General features: G+C 36.1%; 1 protein-coding gene across 5 annotated transcripts in view; it reads left to right on the top strand.

Annotated features, from left to right (window-relative positions):
* LOC117409208 (SHC-transforming protein 3) overlaps window positions 1-17681 on the top strand; it is a 46657-nt gene that overhangs the window by 12163 nt on the left and 16813 nt on the right. For 2 of the 5 annotated variants that reach the window (XM_059022061.1, XM_059022055.1), the window contains exons 1-4: window positions 6116-6990; window positions 12696-12766; window positions 15130-15193; window positions 17174-17293. In XM_059022061.1, the coding sequence (XP_058878044.1) occupies window positions 6451-6990; window positions 12696-12766; window positions 15130-15193; window positions 17174-17293 (795 nt within the window). In that variant the 5' untranslated portion in view covers window positions 6116-6450. Of the gene's footprint in view, window positions 1-6112; window positions 6991-12695; window positions 12767-15129; window positions 15194-17173; window positions 17294-17681 lie in introns of those variants that run through there. The other 3 variants (XM_059022072.1, XM_059022075.1, XM_059022067.1) reach the window with 3 other exon arrangements.

Raw genomic sequence — 17681 nt, 5'->3', positions numbered from 1 at the left:
GTATTTGGCTTCAAGATTCTAGCACAACTAATAAGGCAAAGCAGGTGTTTTAAGCAGCTTTGAACCTGTGATTTTAAAATGTTAGTGTTACATGAGTTTTTAATAAAATGTCCTTGTGGGGAACAAACTCGACACCATCTACAATACGAATATGCTACAAACCGTTTAAGATGCCAACTTCATATTTTCAGTGTTATGAAAACTCCTCTGAGGAAATCTAATGGTGCCTTGCACTTTGACCTGTGACCTATGATGACTGCCATATTGTGGTCATGTAACTTTGGTTTCCAGATAATAAAAGACCTAGTGCCAAATATGCAAATGCCCTGTGTGTGTTCCAAGGGGAGTTGTAGAGATTTTTTTTCCTTTTTTTCCTTTTTGCGAAAAAAAGTTGTGCTTTTGAGTGAGATTCAAAATAGTTGCTGCGTTGGAAAAAATGGGTTTGTGAGTTGTTCTCTCGCAAGTGCTTTTCCCTCAAATTTGGGGGAGGTATCATGAATAATCCCACAAGTTCACCACCACGAGCTAAAATTCAAAAGCTAATTTGCTCGCAAATCACTATGTTGCATGGAAATCTCTTAAGACTGGTTACACTTTCGCAGGGAGTATTTCAGGACAATCTCTGTTTCTAGTTAAAGAGTGAACATGGCTTTTAGACCGCTATATTTGCAAATGCTAACAGAGCAACAGAAAATGAGGAAATATCGCGCAGTACAGACAACGTATAACATTCCTTGACTTGTCTACTGAAGAAGTCCTTAGTCGATTTATACTTGGGTTAAACATAATAACCAATAAACATTTTGGTTTATTTCCAACTCCTACATTTAATTTATCTTTGGTTTATTTTAAACAATACTAATTACCAGTGCTTAATTTGTAAAGAAACAGGTGCCGGGGCACAAGCAAGGACAATAATACCGTTCTTAAGAGGAGCACATTCAAAATCATAACATGTTTACTCGAGAGTATTGTACGTACTAGTGTTAGTCAGGTATTATACATATATATATATATATATTAGTGCCGTGAAAAAGTATTTGCCCTCTGTCTGATTTTCTGCATTTTTGCATATTTTTGACACTGAATGTTATCAGGTCTTCAACCAAAACCTAAAATTAGATAAAAGGGACCCTGAGTGAACAAATAACACAAAAATTTGATACATATTTCATTTATTTATTAAAGAAAGTTATGCAACACCCAATGCCCCTGGTGAAAAAGTAATCGCCCCCTTAGACTCAATAACTGGTTACAGCTTTAGCAGCAATAACTGCAACCAAACGCTTCCTGTAGTTATTGATTAGTCTCTCACAGCGCTGTGGAGGAATTTTGGCCCACTCCTCCATGCAGAACTGCTTCAACTCAATGACATTTGTGGGTTTTCGAGCATGAACTGCTCGTTTCAGGTTCTGCCACAACATCTCAATGGGGTTTAGGTCTGGACTTTGACTAGGCCATTCCAAAACTTTACATTTCTTGTTCTGCGCTTCAGCTTTAGCTCACGGACAGAGCTGCGCTTCAGCTTTAGCTCATGGACAGAGCTGCGCTTCAGCTTTAGCTCATGGACAGAGCTGCGCTTCAGCTTTAGCTCATGGACAGAGCTGCGCTTCAGCTTTAGCTCATGGACAGAGCTGCGCTTCAGCTTTAGCTCATGGACAGAGCTGCGCTTCAGCTTTAGCTCATGGACAGAGCTGCGCTTCAGCTTTAGCTCATGGACAGAGCTGCGCTTCAGCTTTAGCTCACGGACAGAGCTGCGCTTCAGCTTTAGCTCATGGACGGATGGCCTGACATTCTCCTGTAGAATTCTCTGATACAGAGTAGAATTCATAGTTCCTTCAATGATGGCAAGGCGTCCAGGTCCTGATGCAGCAAAGCATCCCCCAACCATGACACTACCACCACCATGCTTGACCGTTGGTATGAGGTTCTTACTGTGGAATGCAGTGTTTGGTTTTTGCCAGACATAACGGGACCCATGTCAGCCAAAAAGTTCCACTTTTGACTCATCTGTCCATAGAACATTGTTCCAGAACTCTTGAGGATCATTCAGGTGCTTTTTGGCAAACTTGAGACGAGCATTCATGTTCTCCTTAGTGAGCAATGGTTTCCGCCTTGCTACTCTGCCATGAATCCCATTTTTGCCCAGTGTCTTTCTGATGGTGGAGTCATGAACACTGACCTTCGCCGAGGCGAGAGAGGCCTGCAGATCCCTGGATGTTGTTCTTTGTGACTTCCTGGTCGATTTTACGCCTTGCTCTTGGAGAGATTTTGGCAGGACTGCCACTCCTGGGAAGATTCACTACTGTCCCAAACTTTCTTCATTTGGACAATATGGCTTTGCCTGTGGTTCGGTGGAGCCCCAGAGCATTAGAAATGGCTTTGTAACCCTTTCCAGACTGATAGGCATCAACAACTTTTTTCCGGAGGTCTTCAGGAATTTATTTTGTTTGTGACATGATGTGCCTCTAGAACATGTGTGCTGACAACTTCACTCTGATGGTAAGGGCCAAAGTTAGTCAGATTTATATTGGGCAGGGCTGGCCCAAATCAGGCCTGGTTGTTAACCAAAGTACTCAAACAGCTGACCCTAATTATCCCTATAATTGGGTTGAGTTAACTAGGTGGGGGGGGGGGGGGGGCAATAACTTTTTCACACCTGAAGATTGCATGTTTGATTACCTTGCACACCAAACAAATGAAAGAAGCACCTAAGTTTGGTGTCATTTTTTCTCTGACTCCCTCTATATACTACTACAACCCACAAAAAACAACTATGTATTTTGCCCGTCCACTTTTTTTGCTCTGTGTATATGCACTATTATTCTATGTTTTGTTAAGGTTTGGCATTTAAACGGTTTAAAATGAAATAAAAAGTGGAAAGACATTCAGATGACTCCAGAAGGCCGACATTGATAAAAATAAAACAAACAAAAAAAACCATACACGCACCCTACACAAACATTGGTTTGACCCATGGTCTTCGATGTAGTAATATCTAGCTATATCTAACATTTTCAGTGCTGTGAATGCAACAGAACCCACAGTTTGTGGAGATTGCAATATATAAATACATTTATAAATAAATAAATAAATACAATTTTGTTTAGGCTAGGTTTGTTTTTATTCTGCATTAATTAAATTCTATTCATTGAAAAAAGGAACCAGACCGTTATTGGTTTTATATATTTTTTTGAATAGGGGACGTTAGCAGGCAATGTTCCTGTGTGGGGGTAGGGGTACAGGCAGGCATGAATGCGTTTAAGTTCAACACTAACCCTAAATAACATGTTGTTCCTGTTGTAAAGCAGTAGTATAATCGGAAGCAGTGGTACTTAAAAATAACAAGCCAGTTGTCACTAGTGAAGTAGGCTACAATATATGTTTTCATTAAAAACTTGTTGTTTTTTTAAATTAATGTTCAGCTTTCATATTGAAGCTTGTTGTGTACTACTCATTCAATCAAACTAATTTGCTTGTATCTTTCAAGACGTTTTTCAAATCAAGTAAGCTTATTTTATTTGTGTATAAAAAAACGACAATAGAGTCGCAGTCCTTCTTTCGCAGCCAGCGTCATCTTTATGGCATGTAATTGGTAAAGTAATGAAATGTCCCTGGCAGTGGACTGTCTCTGTTTAGCGCAAGCAAGAACTTGCAGAATGGATAAAACTGTGTTGAGTGGTAAGAAAACGCATTTGAGAGCAAAACATTTAATGAAATTTTTAACTTTCATAGCTGCAGCGCTGCGATAATTGCAGTTTCTCTGCAGCTCTTTTAGATTTCACTTTTGATTTTACGCAAAACATTTGCAGCGCAAGCAGAGTTGCGAGAAAGATGAGAAAATTCTCAAGACCTTTGAATATTTGCCCCCCTAGTGCTTTGAGATACAGTATTGGCTTCATACTTGGTACGTAAGATTCCCTAGGTAAAATTCAATCTTTTTCACATGAATACAAACCGTTCGATCAGGTTTGCCATGCCTTTACATTATGACAAAGTTTTTGTTTTATTTATAAAATGCCATTTTTGGGGTTCTGGACATGCAATTAGGTTTGACATTAAGGTGTTAATTTATATATATTTTTTTTTTTCCAACTTTACCGGGTTAAGATTAGATTTTAGTGAAATATGTATTTGGTTCATTTAGAACAACATTCTGCTCTGCCTTTTGTACAGGGTTGGAAAATAATTTAGCAGGCAGCATGCAGTGGTTAAATATTTCAGTATTTCAGAAATTATGAATATCATTAACTAGGACAAATCTGCTGTAATTTTTCAGTATGTCAATTGACATTCAGAGCACTCAGGGAGCCAAACAAAGAATCTGTATATTCAATTTGCTATTCTTCATATGAATGAATCAGTGAAATTAGAGATGCATTGGTGAAATACATTGATCACATTAATGACACTAACCTGCTGCTTACTGCTGCTTCCAATGCTGAGGTTGTTAAAATGTAATATGTGGTGAAAAAGAAATTATCTTCGAGAAACACTCAAAATCTATATATTTTTTATTTAATTTGGTAGAAAATGTATTCACCTGTATGAGAAATGGATTCTTCCACTACTCTGCTAGCCTTCCCTGAATGACTCATCCAGGTCCTTTCTTATTGGATAAAACCATTTGCACCCAAGGGATTGCCTTGCAGAGGCTGCAAGGCCCTGCTTCATTCACAGAAACATTGGTATGCGAGCCAGCCATTTCATTCACATAAAAAAACAATATTTTCATTCACATTTTAATGTTGTTCTCTCTGCTGCTTATATGTCATGTCTTACATCTTTTATTGTATGCTTATATATATATTTCTTCCTTTCTGCTATATAAGGTCTGATCGTGCTATTTGTAGTCAGGCAAGCTTTTGACAAGATAATATAAAATACTGCAGTGCGAAAGCTGAGGCAGGATTAGTGAGCTCTTATGAATGACTGTCGATCACCAGAGACCCTTTCCTCTGGAAATTTTCATTAATCGTGGGATCTAAATATAGACTGTATAATGTCCTATGAAATTATAATTTGTTTTCTATTTTAAGCATGTGTGTTCATTGGGCTTTTTTTGTGTTTGTGTGTTGTTGTTTTTTTGTTCAGCAGGATAATTAAATGCTGGAGTTTTTTTTTTAAACACATGAATTAAAGAAATGAGCTTCTGTTTTTTGTTTTGTTACTGAAAATGGCTGTAAATATTGACTTTGGAATATAACGGGAAGCAGTTACATGAAACATACAGTATTACTGGTAATTTAAAATAAATGAAGAGAAACTAGATCAGTGGCTATTTAATCTAAATGACTCCTAATAACATCAGTAGGCATTCATTTAGATTCACTGAGCTCAAATTATGACTCCTAAAATACATTTACGGTATTAACAAGTGTAAATTATTCTGCCAATGGGAAGTCGTCATGAAATAAAAATAACCCAATAAATGTTTTTATTTGCAGCTCAGCAATGTGCTCAATGTTCCCTTTACCTTGCAGAAAAACAGTAAACCAGCTTATTGAGCATGTGTGTGTGTGTGTTTGTTTTTGTTTTTTTTAAATATAGTTATTCAAAATGTATAAAATTAACAATAGATATGGTTCAGTTTTTGTAGGAGCATATTTCACTATTACTTGGCCATGCAATCTAACACATTGTTAAAAAAAATATAGATTTTTTTTGTATAAAATGATACCGTAAAAGATTACTGTTTTATATAGATTATACTGTTTTAGATATATTTTTTCCAGCCTCTGGTTTATCATGTCATTTAATCCTTCAGGGCATATGCAGGGATTTAAGCATCTATATCACAGCTGTGTGGTGCAGTGCAAAAGATGTTCACAGGCAGCTGGATCTGCAAGACAGAATTGCACTGTAATGTAAAAGCAAGCAAATGGAATAATTCTGATGAAAAATAATTTGCTGATGATTAGAGCTTTTTTACTTTCTGTGAAAAAAAAGCATTCCTGCAGTAAAAAGGAAATATCAGTCCTGGAAGATTGGAAAGGAAAATTTGAGAATTGATTGGTTCTAGTGTGCTGTAAGTGGGTGGATTTTTTTTTTTTTTTTGCTACAGGAAGTGATTTGCAGTGTTCAGTGAGCCTTTTGTTGAAAAGGGTCTTCTCAGTTGTGTGACTCATGCTTTAGCTGTGAGCGGCTTGGCAGCTCTAGCAGGACCAGAGATCTCTGTCACAGAATACTGTTCTACATTTCCGTCTGGACACCAGCCGTGGAAGCATCCTTGCTGTTTTTTTACATTTCTTTTTCTCCCTTTCTCTTTTTTTTGTGGATTCTCTTTTTCCTTTTCTTTTGTGTCGCCTCTTTGAATTTCATCCGTGGTTCTACAAAAAGTCACCTCCCAGTGCTTGCTGCTGATGTGAGGCATCTGCTATGTTAGAGCAGCCGCTCTGTAGGTTGGCATCGGATCTGCCAGTACATATGCAGGAAACCTGATAGAAGGGCATGCTTCACCGTACCAAATACAACCGCTTCAGGAATGAGTCAGTGACATCCGTTGATGAGCTTCTCCACAGTCTTTCCATGAAGACTAAGGTCTCAGCTGCCCCCGAGACCTCCGCTGCACCCCCCTACCCGACCTCGGCTGAGGTTCTACATGCCGACCAGGAGGATGCACCCACCACCCTCTGCACCCTCATCCACAAAGTGTCCCACTTGAAATTCTCCGGCACAGGCAGCCTTTCGGGCATCAAAAACCTCTCCTCTGCAGTGAAAGACCTTGCTGTCTCCAAGCTGCAAGGCAGCTCAAGTACTCCGAGCACAACAGCAGGTGCTGTAGACAACACATGTAACCCTGCCTCTACCCCTCTGTGTTCACAGCAGGACCTGAGCAAAATGAGCACGGGGAAAAAGACCAAGTTAGAGGAAATGCACCTGGGAGGCGAAGATTGGAATCAGAGTGGCAGTGTTGTCAATAAACCCTCCAGAGGATGGCTGCACTCGAATGAGAAGATCCTAGGACCTGGCGTGACGTACATTGTAAAGGTTGGTCTGTTTCTGTTCTGTTCTGTTCTGTTCCATTCTCTCTTTTCCCCCCCAATGAAAATGGTTTCATTATTATAAAAATCAAAAGGGGACTAAGGCTGCATGCCCTTTGTTGTTAAAAAATGGCATTTAAATAATTTAGGAAGCTGAGGGGGTCAACAATAGAACATGGGTTCAGTCTAGTCTGCCTGTTTTGGGGAAAATAAATACTTAACCCTTTAATTTCTGTTCATCATTCATTCTGCTTCTTGCATTCAGGAATATTTTACACACACACACACACATATATATTTATATATATATATATATATATATATATATATATATATATATATATATATATATATATATATATATATATATATATATATATTAAAAAAAATATATATATATATATATATTATATATAATATATATATTATATATAATATATAATTTTATTTTTTTTTTACTTTTTTTTTTTACATTTCCCATGTATATTGTTCCATGGAAATATGACCATGGACAGCAGATACCTATGTACTGCAGATGTATATGGTATCAATATTTCCTTTCACTAGCTGGGGGCCCCCTTTTTCACACAGAAGAGGCAATAGAAAAAAAGAAAAATATACAACATTTTCTTTGCTCCATTAATCGTTTTGTAAGAACTCTGAATATTTTGCTTGATATTTATAATACATCTTTATGCATAGATAGATTTAAGCTGTATATAATGTTATTTATCTGACTACCTTCCTATTTCTAAGAAAATGCAGAGAGAAAGATCCCAGATGTGGCGGGTCTGTATTTTCACTGAAGTTGAAATTTTTCAAGACAATATACAGTACACTTTAATATCTATCACGCCTATGAAAACACAATGTTATTAAATATATAAACAAAGAATAACTTATTGTGAGCTTAGAATTACAAAATGTGAAGAACTGTATCTTAAGAATTTTAAAAAGTCTGTTGCTGTGCTACTGTATTAAGCACCATGTAGCCATTCGCTTTCCTGTTTCAGTAATATACAGCGTTTTGTTATCATGTTGTCTGTTTAAAAATAGCTCTTATTTTTAAAGGGGACATTTATTTTGTGACTGAATTGGACATTTCATATAAACATAATGAAGAAATAGTATCTTGGCTTAAACGGTGAATCGCAACATTTTTCAGCTCCAGGACAATGTGAAATAAATGATCAATGGCAGCGGACATCCTAATTCACATGCTTTGTTTATCTGAATAATACAAATGTAAGTGAGTCTGCAGTATTGCTTAATAGCCTACAGTTTGTAAAATGCTTACATTTGCACATTTATTTTCTTTCAATTACATTTCCAACACACAAAAGCAAACCACTCATTTTTAAATGTAAATTACAAATGCTCAGATAAAGCTAGGTTCTCATCCTGTCAGAGCTCGTCTTCCTTAACAACCTACATTTTCAATGGCAACCCTTACATAAAGAAAGGCAGTGCCTCGAGTATAGTTCCCACACCATTAAACACAGTTACTGTAGCGCCAGAGCTACAGTGCATTTGAAGCATCCAGTCAATACATTGAATATGTACTATATTGCAGAAAAGCATTTCTGAGATACCTTGCAGCTGTATGTTGAGTTCAGTGCGTGATTCGCTTCCAGCGTTTTTAATTAGTGCCATGTGCCTTGCCATATACTCTGTGCACCATTAGTTAAATGAGACAAATGGTAATTGACAGTCACTACAGCCATTTGTCATGAGCATTGTACAATTGTGTGTATGTGAAGCTGAGTTTGTACAATCAACGCTAGATTATTATTTTTTTATTTGCACATAGTTTAGTACATTATCTGTTGTATCTTGTTAACTATGCTGTTTTTTTTTATTACGGTACCAATATGCATTTATTTGGTTTTAATATAAATATTTTGTGTAAGTGATGAAAAAGGCATTCCAGACCATGTACTTTTTTTTTATTCTTCACTTCAACAAATAGTGCTTTTCTATTTAATGTACTGTAGTCACACTGCGGCTGTTGTGAAACACTGTAATAACTACATGCCATCTTGGGCACAGCAGCATCACAAACTGATGGCCGATTTAGGATTTTATTTTTTTCTGCTAGTTTTTATTTTACTGTAAAGAATTGGAACTATGTTTGAGCTATGTCATACAGGATACATTCGTCTGTATAATGTTTTTCAAATCAAAAGCATAATACTTCCTTATTTTATTTTAACATGTGTAATGTATTCTGTATGTTAAACATTTTAGATCAACAGTAGATTATATATGCATCTTAAAATTACATGTATTTATGTGTGCTCATTTTGTTACAGTACATGTCGCTTAAAATATTAATTAGATGAATCATGGTGATCTAATATAAAATCGGGTTGATAAAATAACACTTGTCTTTTCACAGGAGCTAAGAACACTACCAGAAATATATGTTGTTCTGTTATTTATTTTAATAACCGCCATTTTCATTAGCACAACCGAGTAATTCTGCAAACAAAGCTAAGGTCGTAACAATATAAGTGATTTATTTGAAAAATAATTTGTGTAACCTATACTGTAGTTCATTTACCTTGTCAATAACCTTAATGTAGGAATTTAGCACCTGTTCAGTCAGCATTGTTCTGTGTTTCTGAGCACTGACGCTAAATTTCAGTGAAACTGGGGTAAGGCAAATGATTAAAAAAATTAACATTACATATAACGAGAAAACATAGGCTACATCTATATTGTCTTAATACTACATTTATTATCTGCTTAATTTCCTATTAACTGTGTTATGTATGATTGTTGAGAGATTCATAGGAATATCTGCCATTGCTGTCTGTTGGATCAAATAATATTTGACAAACAGTATTTGTTTTTCTCTGTCACAATTTCCTTTGGTGTTCCTCAGGGTTTTATACAAGACCCTTTTGTCGGTTACATGTTACTCTTGGGTTAAATTATTTGCCTTCATAAAGAAGGTTTCCAGGTCAGTGCTGGAGACTCCCAATGCTATAGGCTTGTTCTGATAAGTATGCTTTTTTGGTTCTTGGCACCGCTTAATAAATATCCCTCCTTTTAACACGGCTCTTGGAAGACATGAGATCAGCTAAATAGCTGGTCTGAAATTTGGATTTTATTATTATTATTATTATTATTATTATTATTATTATTATTATTATTATTATTATTATTATTATTATTATTATTATTATTATTTATATTTATATCAAGATATTATTTCTAAGGCCCGGTTCACAGTATTACCAAGGTTTATTTTATTGTATTTTGCTTGTCTTGAAATTGTCTTTCTATGTGTGATCCATGCCGTTGTCATTATTGCATTACCTTATTTGCTGGTTCTACTACAAATGTGTTAGTCAGCCCATCTTCAGTACATTGAAAATCAAGCTGCTCGAGTTTTAACTAAAACAAAGCATGCAGTCAGATTTGCTCAGTTCTACCTGTGTTACGTTGGCTGCCAGGGAGTTTCAGGAAAACTATGTTTTTGGCTGACGTAATTGTGTTTTGCTTTTTTTGTTTTTTGGCTTGCATGCCAAACCACTCTTTATGATAATATTATGAAGCAGGTGGAGTTAGCAGTTGAAAGTTCACTGAAACGTGTGATTTCTCTTTTTTTTGTGTACTTCAGCACAAAATCTTGAGCTGCTTGTGCTGCACTAAAATAAAATAAATAGCATCACACATTTTTAACTCTGTGCATTTGATTTTTATGAACAAAGGATTTATTTATTTTTTTATTTTTTTAAGTGTGAGAATAAAAGCACAGGTAGTTTTTTTGGCAAGCTGAGTAGGCTAGCAGGTATTATAATGCTTAATGAAAGGAAAGCATGAAAAGCAGACCTTAGACCCAGAAGTTATTATAAAAGTGTACCACAGTAAAAGTGTAATAAAGCATAGCTAAGCATTGTAAAGCCCAGAATAACCACTGATAATGAAATTATCAGTGGTTATTTTACATACAGGTAAAATTCTATTCACAGGTACATTGAAAGCACTATATGCATAAAATAACTTAATTTTGCAAAGCTACCAGGCTATAGTGCATTAGGGCTAAAATTCTGAAGTCATCTTTCAAAAAATTCCATTAAGGCTAGACAGCTTTTGGGTCTGATTTCAGGAAATATTTAAAGATTTACAGTAGCTGAACTGGTGAATACTATATTGATGTTTGCCTCCAGTGTTCACAATTTGTATAAAACATTGATGTTGTCTCTAATATACGTTGCATAAAAATTTAATAACGATTCTCCATGTGCACAAGTTGCATGCACAGTGAACATACTGTAATTATGTAAAGTAATTACTTCACTACATATAGTACAGCTTCACAATGGTGGGAGAAAGAAACAGGTTACAGATTAATACCAAACCACTACTCTAAAACAACCCCTCCAAAAAAGTATTTAACTTCTATTAAAAATGAAGTTCTCATACTGTACAGAGCATGTACTACTGCATAAACAGTAGCATTCCTCAAACCCTCGCACAGTATAAACAGTGCAAGTAACATGGAAGGAAAAAATAACCGCATACATGTTATTGAAAGAACAATTGATTTTTTTGTTCTGGTTACTGAAAAATACTGCACTCATCTGTGAAGGATAAAGGTAGTTGTATGTGTTATGCCTTTTTATCCATTTAGCTTTCACAGCTTTAACAATAACACAGCACAAAGCAACCTGTTTTTTTTAAAAAGGTGGATATATTTAAACTTATATGATATTTTTGATTCTCCTGAATTACTGTTTTTAGTTATACATACGTTTATTATTATTATTATTATTATTATTATTATTATTATTATTATTATTATTATTATATTGTATTATTATTATTATGTTGTCACTGCAGTGTTGATTTTTGGTTTTTAAATGTACTCACGTATCAGTCTGCTTTGCATTTTATATTTGAACTTTGTCATACACTTTACATAAAGACACAAAAATGTGATGCTTTTTTGTTATCTGAAATGTAGGTAAAATTATGAATGGTCCTTTTGCACCGACATCTTCCTCTTGTCATGTCAGCATGTTGTATTTTCTCTGTTGCCATTTCTAGTCACTGCTTAGTCACATTCACTGAGGCGGCTCTTTTTTCTCTGGCTATGTAAACTATTAAATCACCTCCCTCAAGACAGCATACTATAATATCTACAGTAGGTAAAGTTGAAAATAAATAAAGCTTAAAATGATTCAAGTTTGTTAAAGAAGCTTACAGCAATCAAGTTCATCAAACATGTGTGTTTTGGACTTGGATAAACAACAGGTTAGCCAGCAAAGCTTTAAGAGCCCACACAATTTCAGAACAGTGGTATTTTAGTTTTGCAAAACCAAACTCAGCGTGACTCCATTTCCACATTTCACTTAATCCTTCTGGTCAGTAAGGGCCTAACAATAAAATATACATGGAGGCACGTGCCCTCCGTTTATGGTATCAGTTTGTATTTCGTAAAAACCCTCTTCCCAACTAATAGGGGATTACATGGGTTTTATTTTTTGCATGTTACATTCATGGTTAACCTTAAATGCTTAAAGCACTGTAGCTGAAATTCATTCCTTTGTGTATATAATGTAAACAAAATGGCATACCAACAGTATTCAGACATTTGCTTTATTTATTATAACTGAATTGTCAATTGTAAGTATATTTTAGGTAATTACGTAAAAAGGTATTGTAAAATGCAGCAGGATTAACATATTTCTTTTCTTGCAGTATTTGGGATGTATAGAAGTTTTACGCTCAATGAGATCGCTAGACTTTAACACAAGAACACAAATTACAAGGTAAGTCCCAATTTAAATGATACCTTTTGATCATCATCATCTCAGAGTATGTATTATAATGCAGTGTTACCCTATTTTTGTAATTCATAAAATGTTCAGAAGAAGGCAAACAAATCTGTTTTCATTTAAATATCACTGAAAGAGTAATTTCTCCTTAAAGTGGTTCTAGCTAAGGAAATAATAAATCTCCTGTGCACTTCTCCAGTTTCATTTCAGTCATTGTGTAGTTAAGTTTGCAGTTGCATTAGCAATGGAGTTATCTTGTAAATAAAAAATAAATATGGGTGAACTTGGTTGTATTTGAAGCTTAGCGTGGTTGCTGAAAAGCTCATGCTCACACTTATTCATGGCACATGAAAGTACTGTGTCTAGCTGTAACATGCCAGTATGCCTGCTTTGCTATTCTCTGCTGGTGGAACAATTGAAGTCTAATAAGCTTCCTTAACAGTCTTCCAAGGTTGTTAAGAGCAGAAGTTCACAATGAACAGTAGAAAAGTAAACATAACACTAAAGCAAAATAATGTTTAAAAGGTTAGCAAGTACACCTTTAACCTGGGTTATACATGATAGTAACTAACTGAAATTTTGGATTACATGTTTATGAGTGATTTTACTGTTTTAGAGAAAACACTTAGGGCTAGATGTACTAAAGTGTTGCGCCTGTCGCGATAGTCGCAAACCAGTTCCAAACTAATCGGAAGTCTATGGTGAAATGTACTAAACATGTGCAATGCTGTTAGTGACTTTTTAGGGAATGCTTTGCGGCAACAGTTTTTCTTTGCGGTTCAACCTTGTATGGGCATTGTGCATATATTAGTAAAAATAGGGTGGAGGAGTGCAAAACAGTCACAGTTGTTGCTGGCATTTCCCAGTACACTTTCTTGTGCATTTTTGAGGCGAACACCCAAGTACCTAATTTTCACTAAAGGCAGGGTGTACTTGCAAGCCTTGAAAACAAATTTCTATGACATTTCTGGTTTTCCCAGCGTGCTGGGAGCAGTGGACTGCACACATGTGCTGCAACCTGCTCCGGCTCCAGCTCATTCTGAGCATCTGTATAGGGCCATGATCTGTTTTGTGTTAATTGTCTAGGCTACTAAGAAGGCCAAGTTAATAATAATAATAATAATAATAATAATAATAATAATAATAATATTATTATTATTTATTTCTTAGCAGACGCCCTTATCCAGGGCGACTTACAATTGTTACAACATATCACATTATTTTTTTACATACAATTACCCATTTATACAGTTGGGTTTTTACTGGAGCAATCTTGGTAAAGTACCTTGCTCAAGGGTACAGCAGCAGTGTCCCCTACCAGGGATTGAACCCACGACCCTCCGGTCAAGAATCCAGAGCCCTAACCACTACTCCACACTCCAATCATTTAATTTCAATTAAATATAATCTTTTATTTGCATTGTGCACCAATGTGTACAATGCAGCAGCATGGTTTATTTTGTGTTTCCAGTATCCTACAGGCTAAAGTAAAAAGGAAGTGTGCTAGGTATTCATTTAATTTTACTACTGTACTGTATAGGCCTACTGTACAGATGTACTGTATATTTTTACATAATGTAATGTATAGCCTACCCAAAACACATTTGTGTTATTTCAAAATTTTAAAATGTATTTAAAATGCATTGAGCACTATAAATGTATGTGTGTCAGACAAACATGTCTGGTTTAGCGAGGGGCTATTGTATGATGCCCCACCAGGTAAAATGAAGATGGAACAGAATGCGTTGTACAGATGAAGTTTACATGTAACTAAAATAATGTGATTTTGATTCTTGCACCCTTGTGTGTATAGACGTTATCCTTCAGGCACCCTCTGCTGCAGCAAACCCAACTCATCTTCCACTATTTATTTGAACAGTGTTGCAATGCTAGTGATCGCGCAGCAAAGAAGACGCACCAAATATTTAATATTTAAATTAGTATATTGCAGCTCTTTTCTTTATTAATGAACAGAACAACAAACAAACAAACAAACAAACAAACAAACAAACAGGGCACAAGGGCCAAAATAAAGAGTTAATTATAAAACCAACAAGGATACAATATAAACACTTACAGAAGTCAGGCTGGGCGCCTCCTTCACTGACTTCTCTTCTCTTAACACCACATCCAGCAAGGGGTTTCTCTCTCTTTGTATACATGTGGCCATTCCCAATTAGCACAATTACCTAATTGGAGAATGGCCACATTCCACCTGTGATTATTGGCAGGGATGGATGTAACACCTTAATGGTTAATTCCCTGTGCCAGCATTTTTACTGTATTTCACTAATCTGTCAAGAAAATAATTAGTATAAAAAGGTATATTATGAATTCTGATTTTACATGTTTTCCAGTGAAGCTATTAGTCGGGTCTGTGAAGCTGTCCCAGGTGCCAAAGGAGCATTTCGTAAAAAAAAGGTATGCTGCTTTTCTTTTGACACTAATCTAATCTAAAATATAATTTACAGTAAATGTACTTGATGTACTGCATTTTGCCAGTATTTTTGTGTAAATGGTAATATAGTGGGATAGAAGTTATTTGCCTTATTATAACAGTGCTTTTTGTTGAACAACAGTTACATTTGGGGTATGCTGCAGTACTGTATGTAGTTTAACAGAATAAACATACAGTGGCTCTCAAAAGTATTCACCCCCCTTGGATTTTTCCACATTTTATTGTGTTACAACATGGAATCAAAATGGATTTAATTAGGAGTTTTTGCCACTGATCAACACAAAAAAGTCCATAATGTCAAAGTGAAAAATAAAATCTACAAATTGTTCTAAATTAATTACAAATAGAAAATAGAAAATAATTGATTTGCATAAGTATTCACCCCCTTTGCTATGACACACCTAAATAAGCTCTGGTGCAACCAATTGTCTTTAGAAGTCACATAATTAGTTGAATGGAGTCTACCTGTGTGCAATTAAGGTGTTTCACATGATTTCAGGTTAAATACACCTGTCTCTGGGAGGTCCCATAGTTGGTTAGTACATTTCCTAACAAAAACTACATCATGAAGACGAAGGAACATTCAAAGCAAATCCGGAATAAGGTTCTTCAAAAGCACCAATCAGGGGTAGGATATAAGAACATTTCCAAGGCATTGACTATCCCCCGGAGCACAGTAAAGTCCATTATTAAGAAATGGAGAGAATATGGCACAACTGTGAATCTGTCTAGAACAGGCCGTCCTCAAAAACTGAGTATCCGGACGAGAAGGGCACTAGTCAGGGAGGCCACCAAGAGGCCTATGGCAACTCTAAAGGAGTTACAGTCTTCCATGGCTGAGCTGGGAGACACTGCATACGGCAACAATAGCCCGGGTGCTTCACAAAACTGGCCTTTATGGGATAGTGGCAAAAAGAAAGCCATTGTTGAAAAAAACTCACAACAAATCTCGGCTTGAGTTTGCCAGAAGGCATGTGGGAGACTCAGACCAAGTGGAAGAAGATTCTATGGTCTGAGACCAAAATAGAGCTTTATGGCCTCAATGCTAAGCGCTATGTTTGGCGCAAGCCTAACACCGCACATCATCCTGAGAATACCATCCCTACCGAGAAGCATGGTGGTGGCAGCATCATGCTATGGGGATGCTTCTCTGCGTCAAGGCCTGGAAAGCTCGTGAAGATAGAGGGCAAAATGGATGCAGCAAAGTACAGAGAAATCCTGGAGGAAAACCTGCTGAAGTCTGCAAGAGACCTGGGACTTGGGAGAAGATTCATCTTCCAGCAGGACAATGACCCCAAACACACAGCCAAAGCCACACTGGAGTGGCTTAAAAACAAAAAGGTCAATGTCCTGGACTGGCCCAGTCAAAGCCCGGACCTCAATCCAATTGAGAATATGTGGAAAGAGTTGAAAATTGCTGTTCACCAAAGGTTGACGGAGCTTGAGCAATTTTGCAAAGAAGAATGGGCAAAAATTGCAGTGTCCAGATGTGCAAAGCTGGTGAATACTTATGCAATCAATTATTTTCTGTTTTGTATTTGTAATTAATTTAGAACAATTTGTAGATTTTATTTTTCAATTTGACATTATGGACTTTTTTTGTGTTGATCAGTGGCAAAAACTCCTAATTAAATCCATTTTGATTCCATGTTGTAACACAATAAAATGTGGAAAAGTCCAAGGGTGGTGTATACTTTTGAAAGCCACTGTACATGCGTTGTCCCTCAGCTATTGTCATGGAAGTCGTCACATTTTTTACGTTCAATACTAAACTTTAACCACTTGAACTGAACAATATTTGGTGTAAACGAATTAGAAGATTTGAAACAATAAAAAACAAGAGGATGCAGTAGTTTTAGTTATCTGTAAAAAAAATGCAAGATGTTGCTGTGCTATATTAACTTTAAACATGACGCTTTTAAATATTACATTTTACACTATAGCCACCAAGTAAAGCTCTGTCAAGCATTCTGGGAAAGAGCAACCTTCAGTTTGCAGGGATGAGCATCACTCTGAACATCTCCACCAGTAGCCTGAACTTGATGACGCCAGACTCTAAACAGGTGGGATTCACTTGCTCTATTTTCTGTAAGGATTTATTTTGTCATTGTTTTTACACCCAAATTCAATATTTAGACATGCTTAACCACTTAAGAAATTAGCAAGTTATCTCAATAAATTTATGAAAACTGGTTTATGTGAACAAAAAACATGTCTGCCCCTTCTGTTGTTCTCTTTCCAGTGAGCCACGAACAAAATTGTAGTCATAGCAATCAAAATAGATCTCAGTCCTTGAATAGTGTGTGCAGCAGGGTGCTGCCTATCCGTATCTGTACATAGATCTAACAACATTATTTAATTTTTCCAATACACTGTATATTCAAAGGTTTCACATTTCCCTATATAAAAATATGCACACTTAATTGGAAAGGTGTATTTGATTATTTTTAT

The sequence above is a fragment of the Acipenser ruthenus genome, chromosome 1, assembly GCF_902713425.1.
Source record: "Acipenser ruthenus chromosome 1, fAciRut3.2 maternal haplotype, whole genome shotgun sequence".
NCBI classification, from domain to species: Eukaryota; Metazoa; Chordata; class Actinopteri; order Acipenseriformes; family Acipenseridae; genus Acipenser; species Acipenser ruthenus.
The sequence above is the reverse complement of the archived record's forward strand: the minus strand, read 5'-3'. Positions and strand labels throughout refer to the sequence as shown.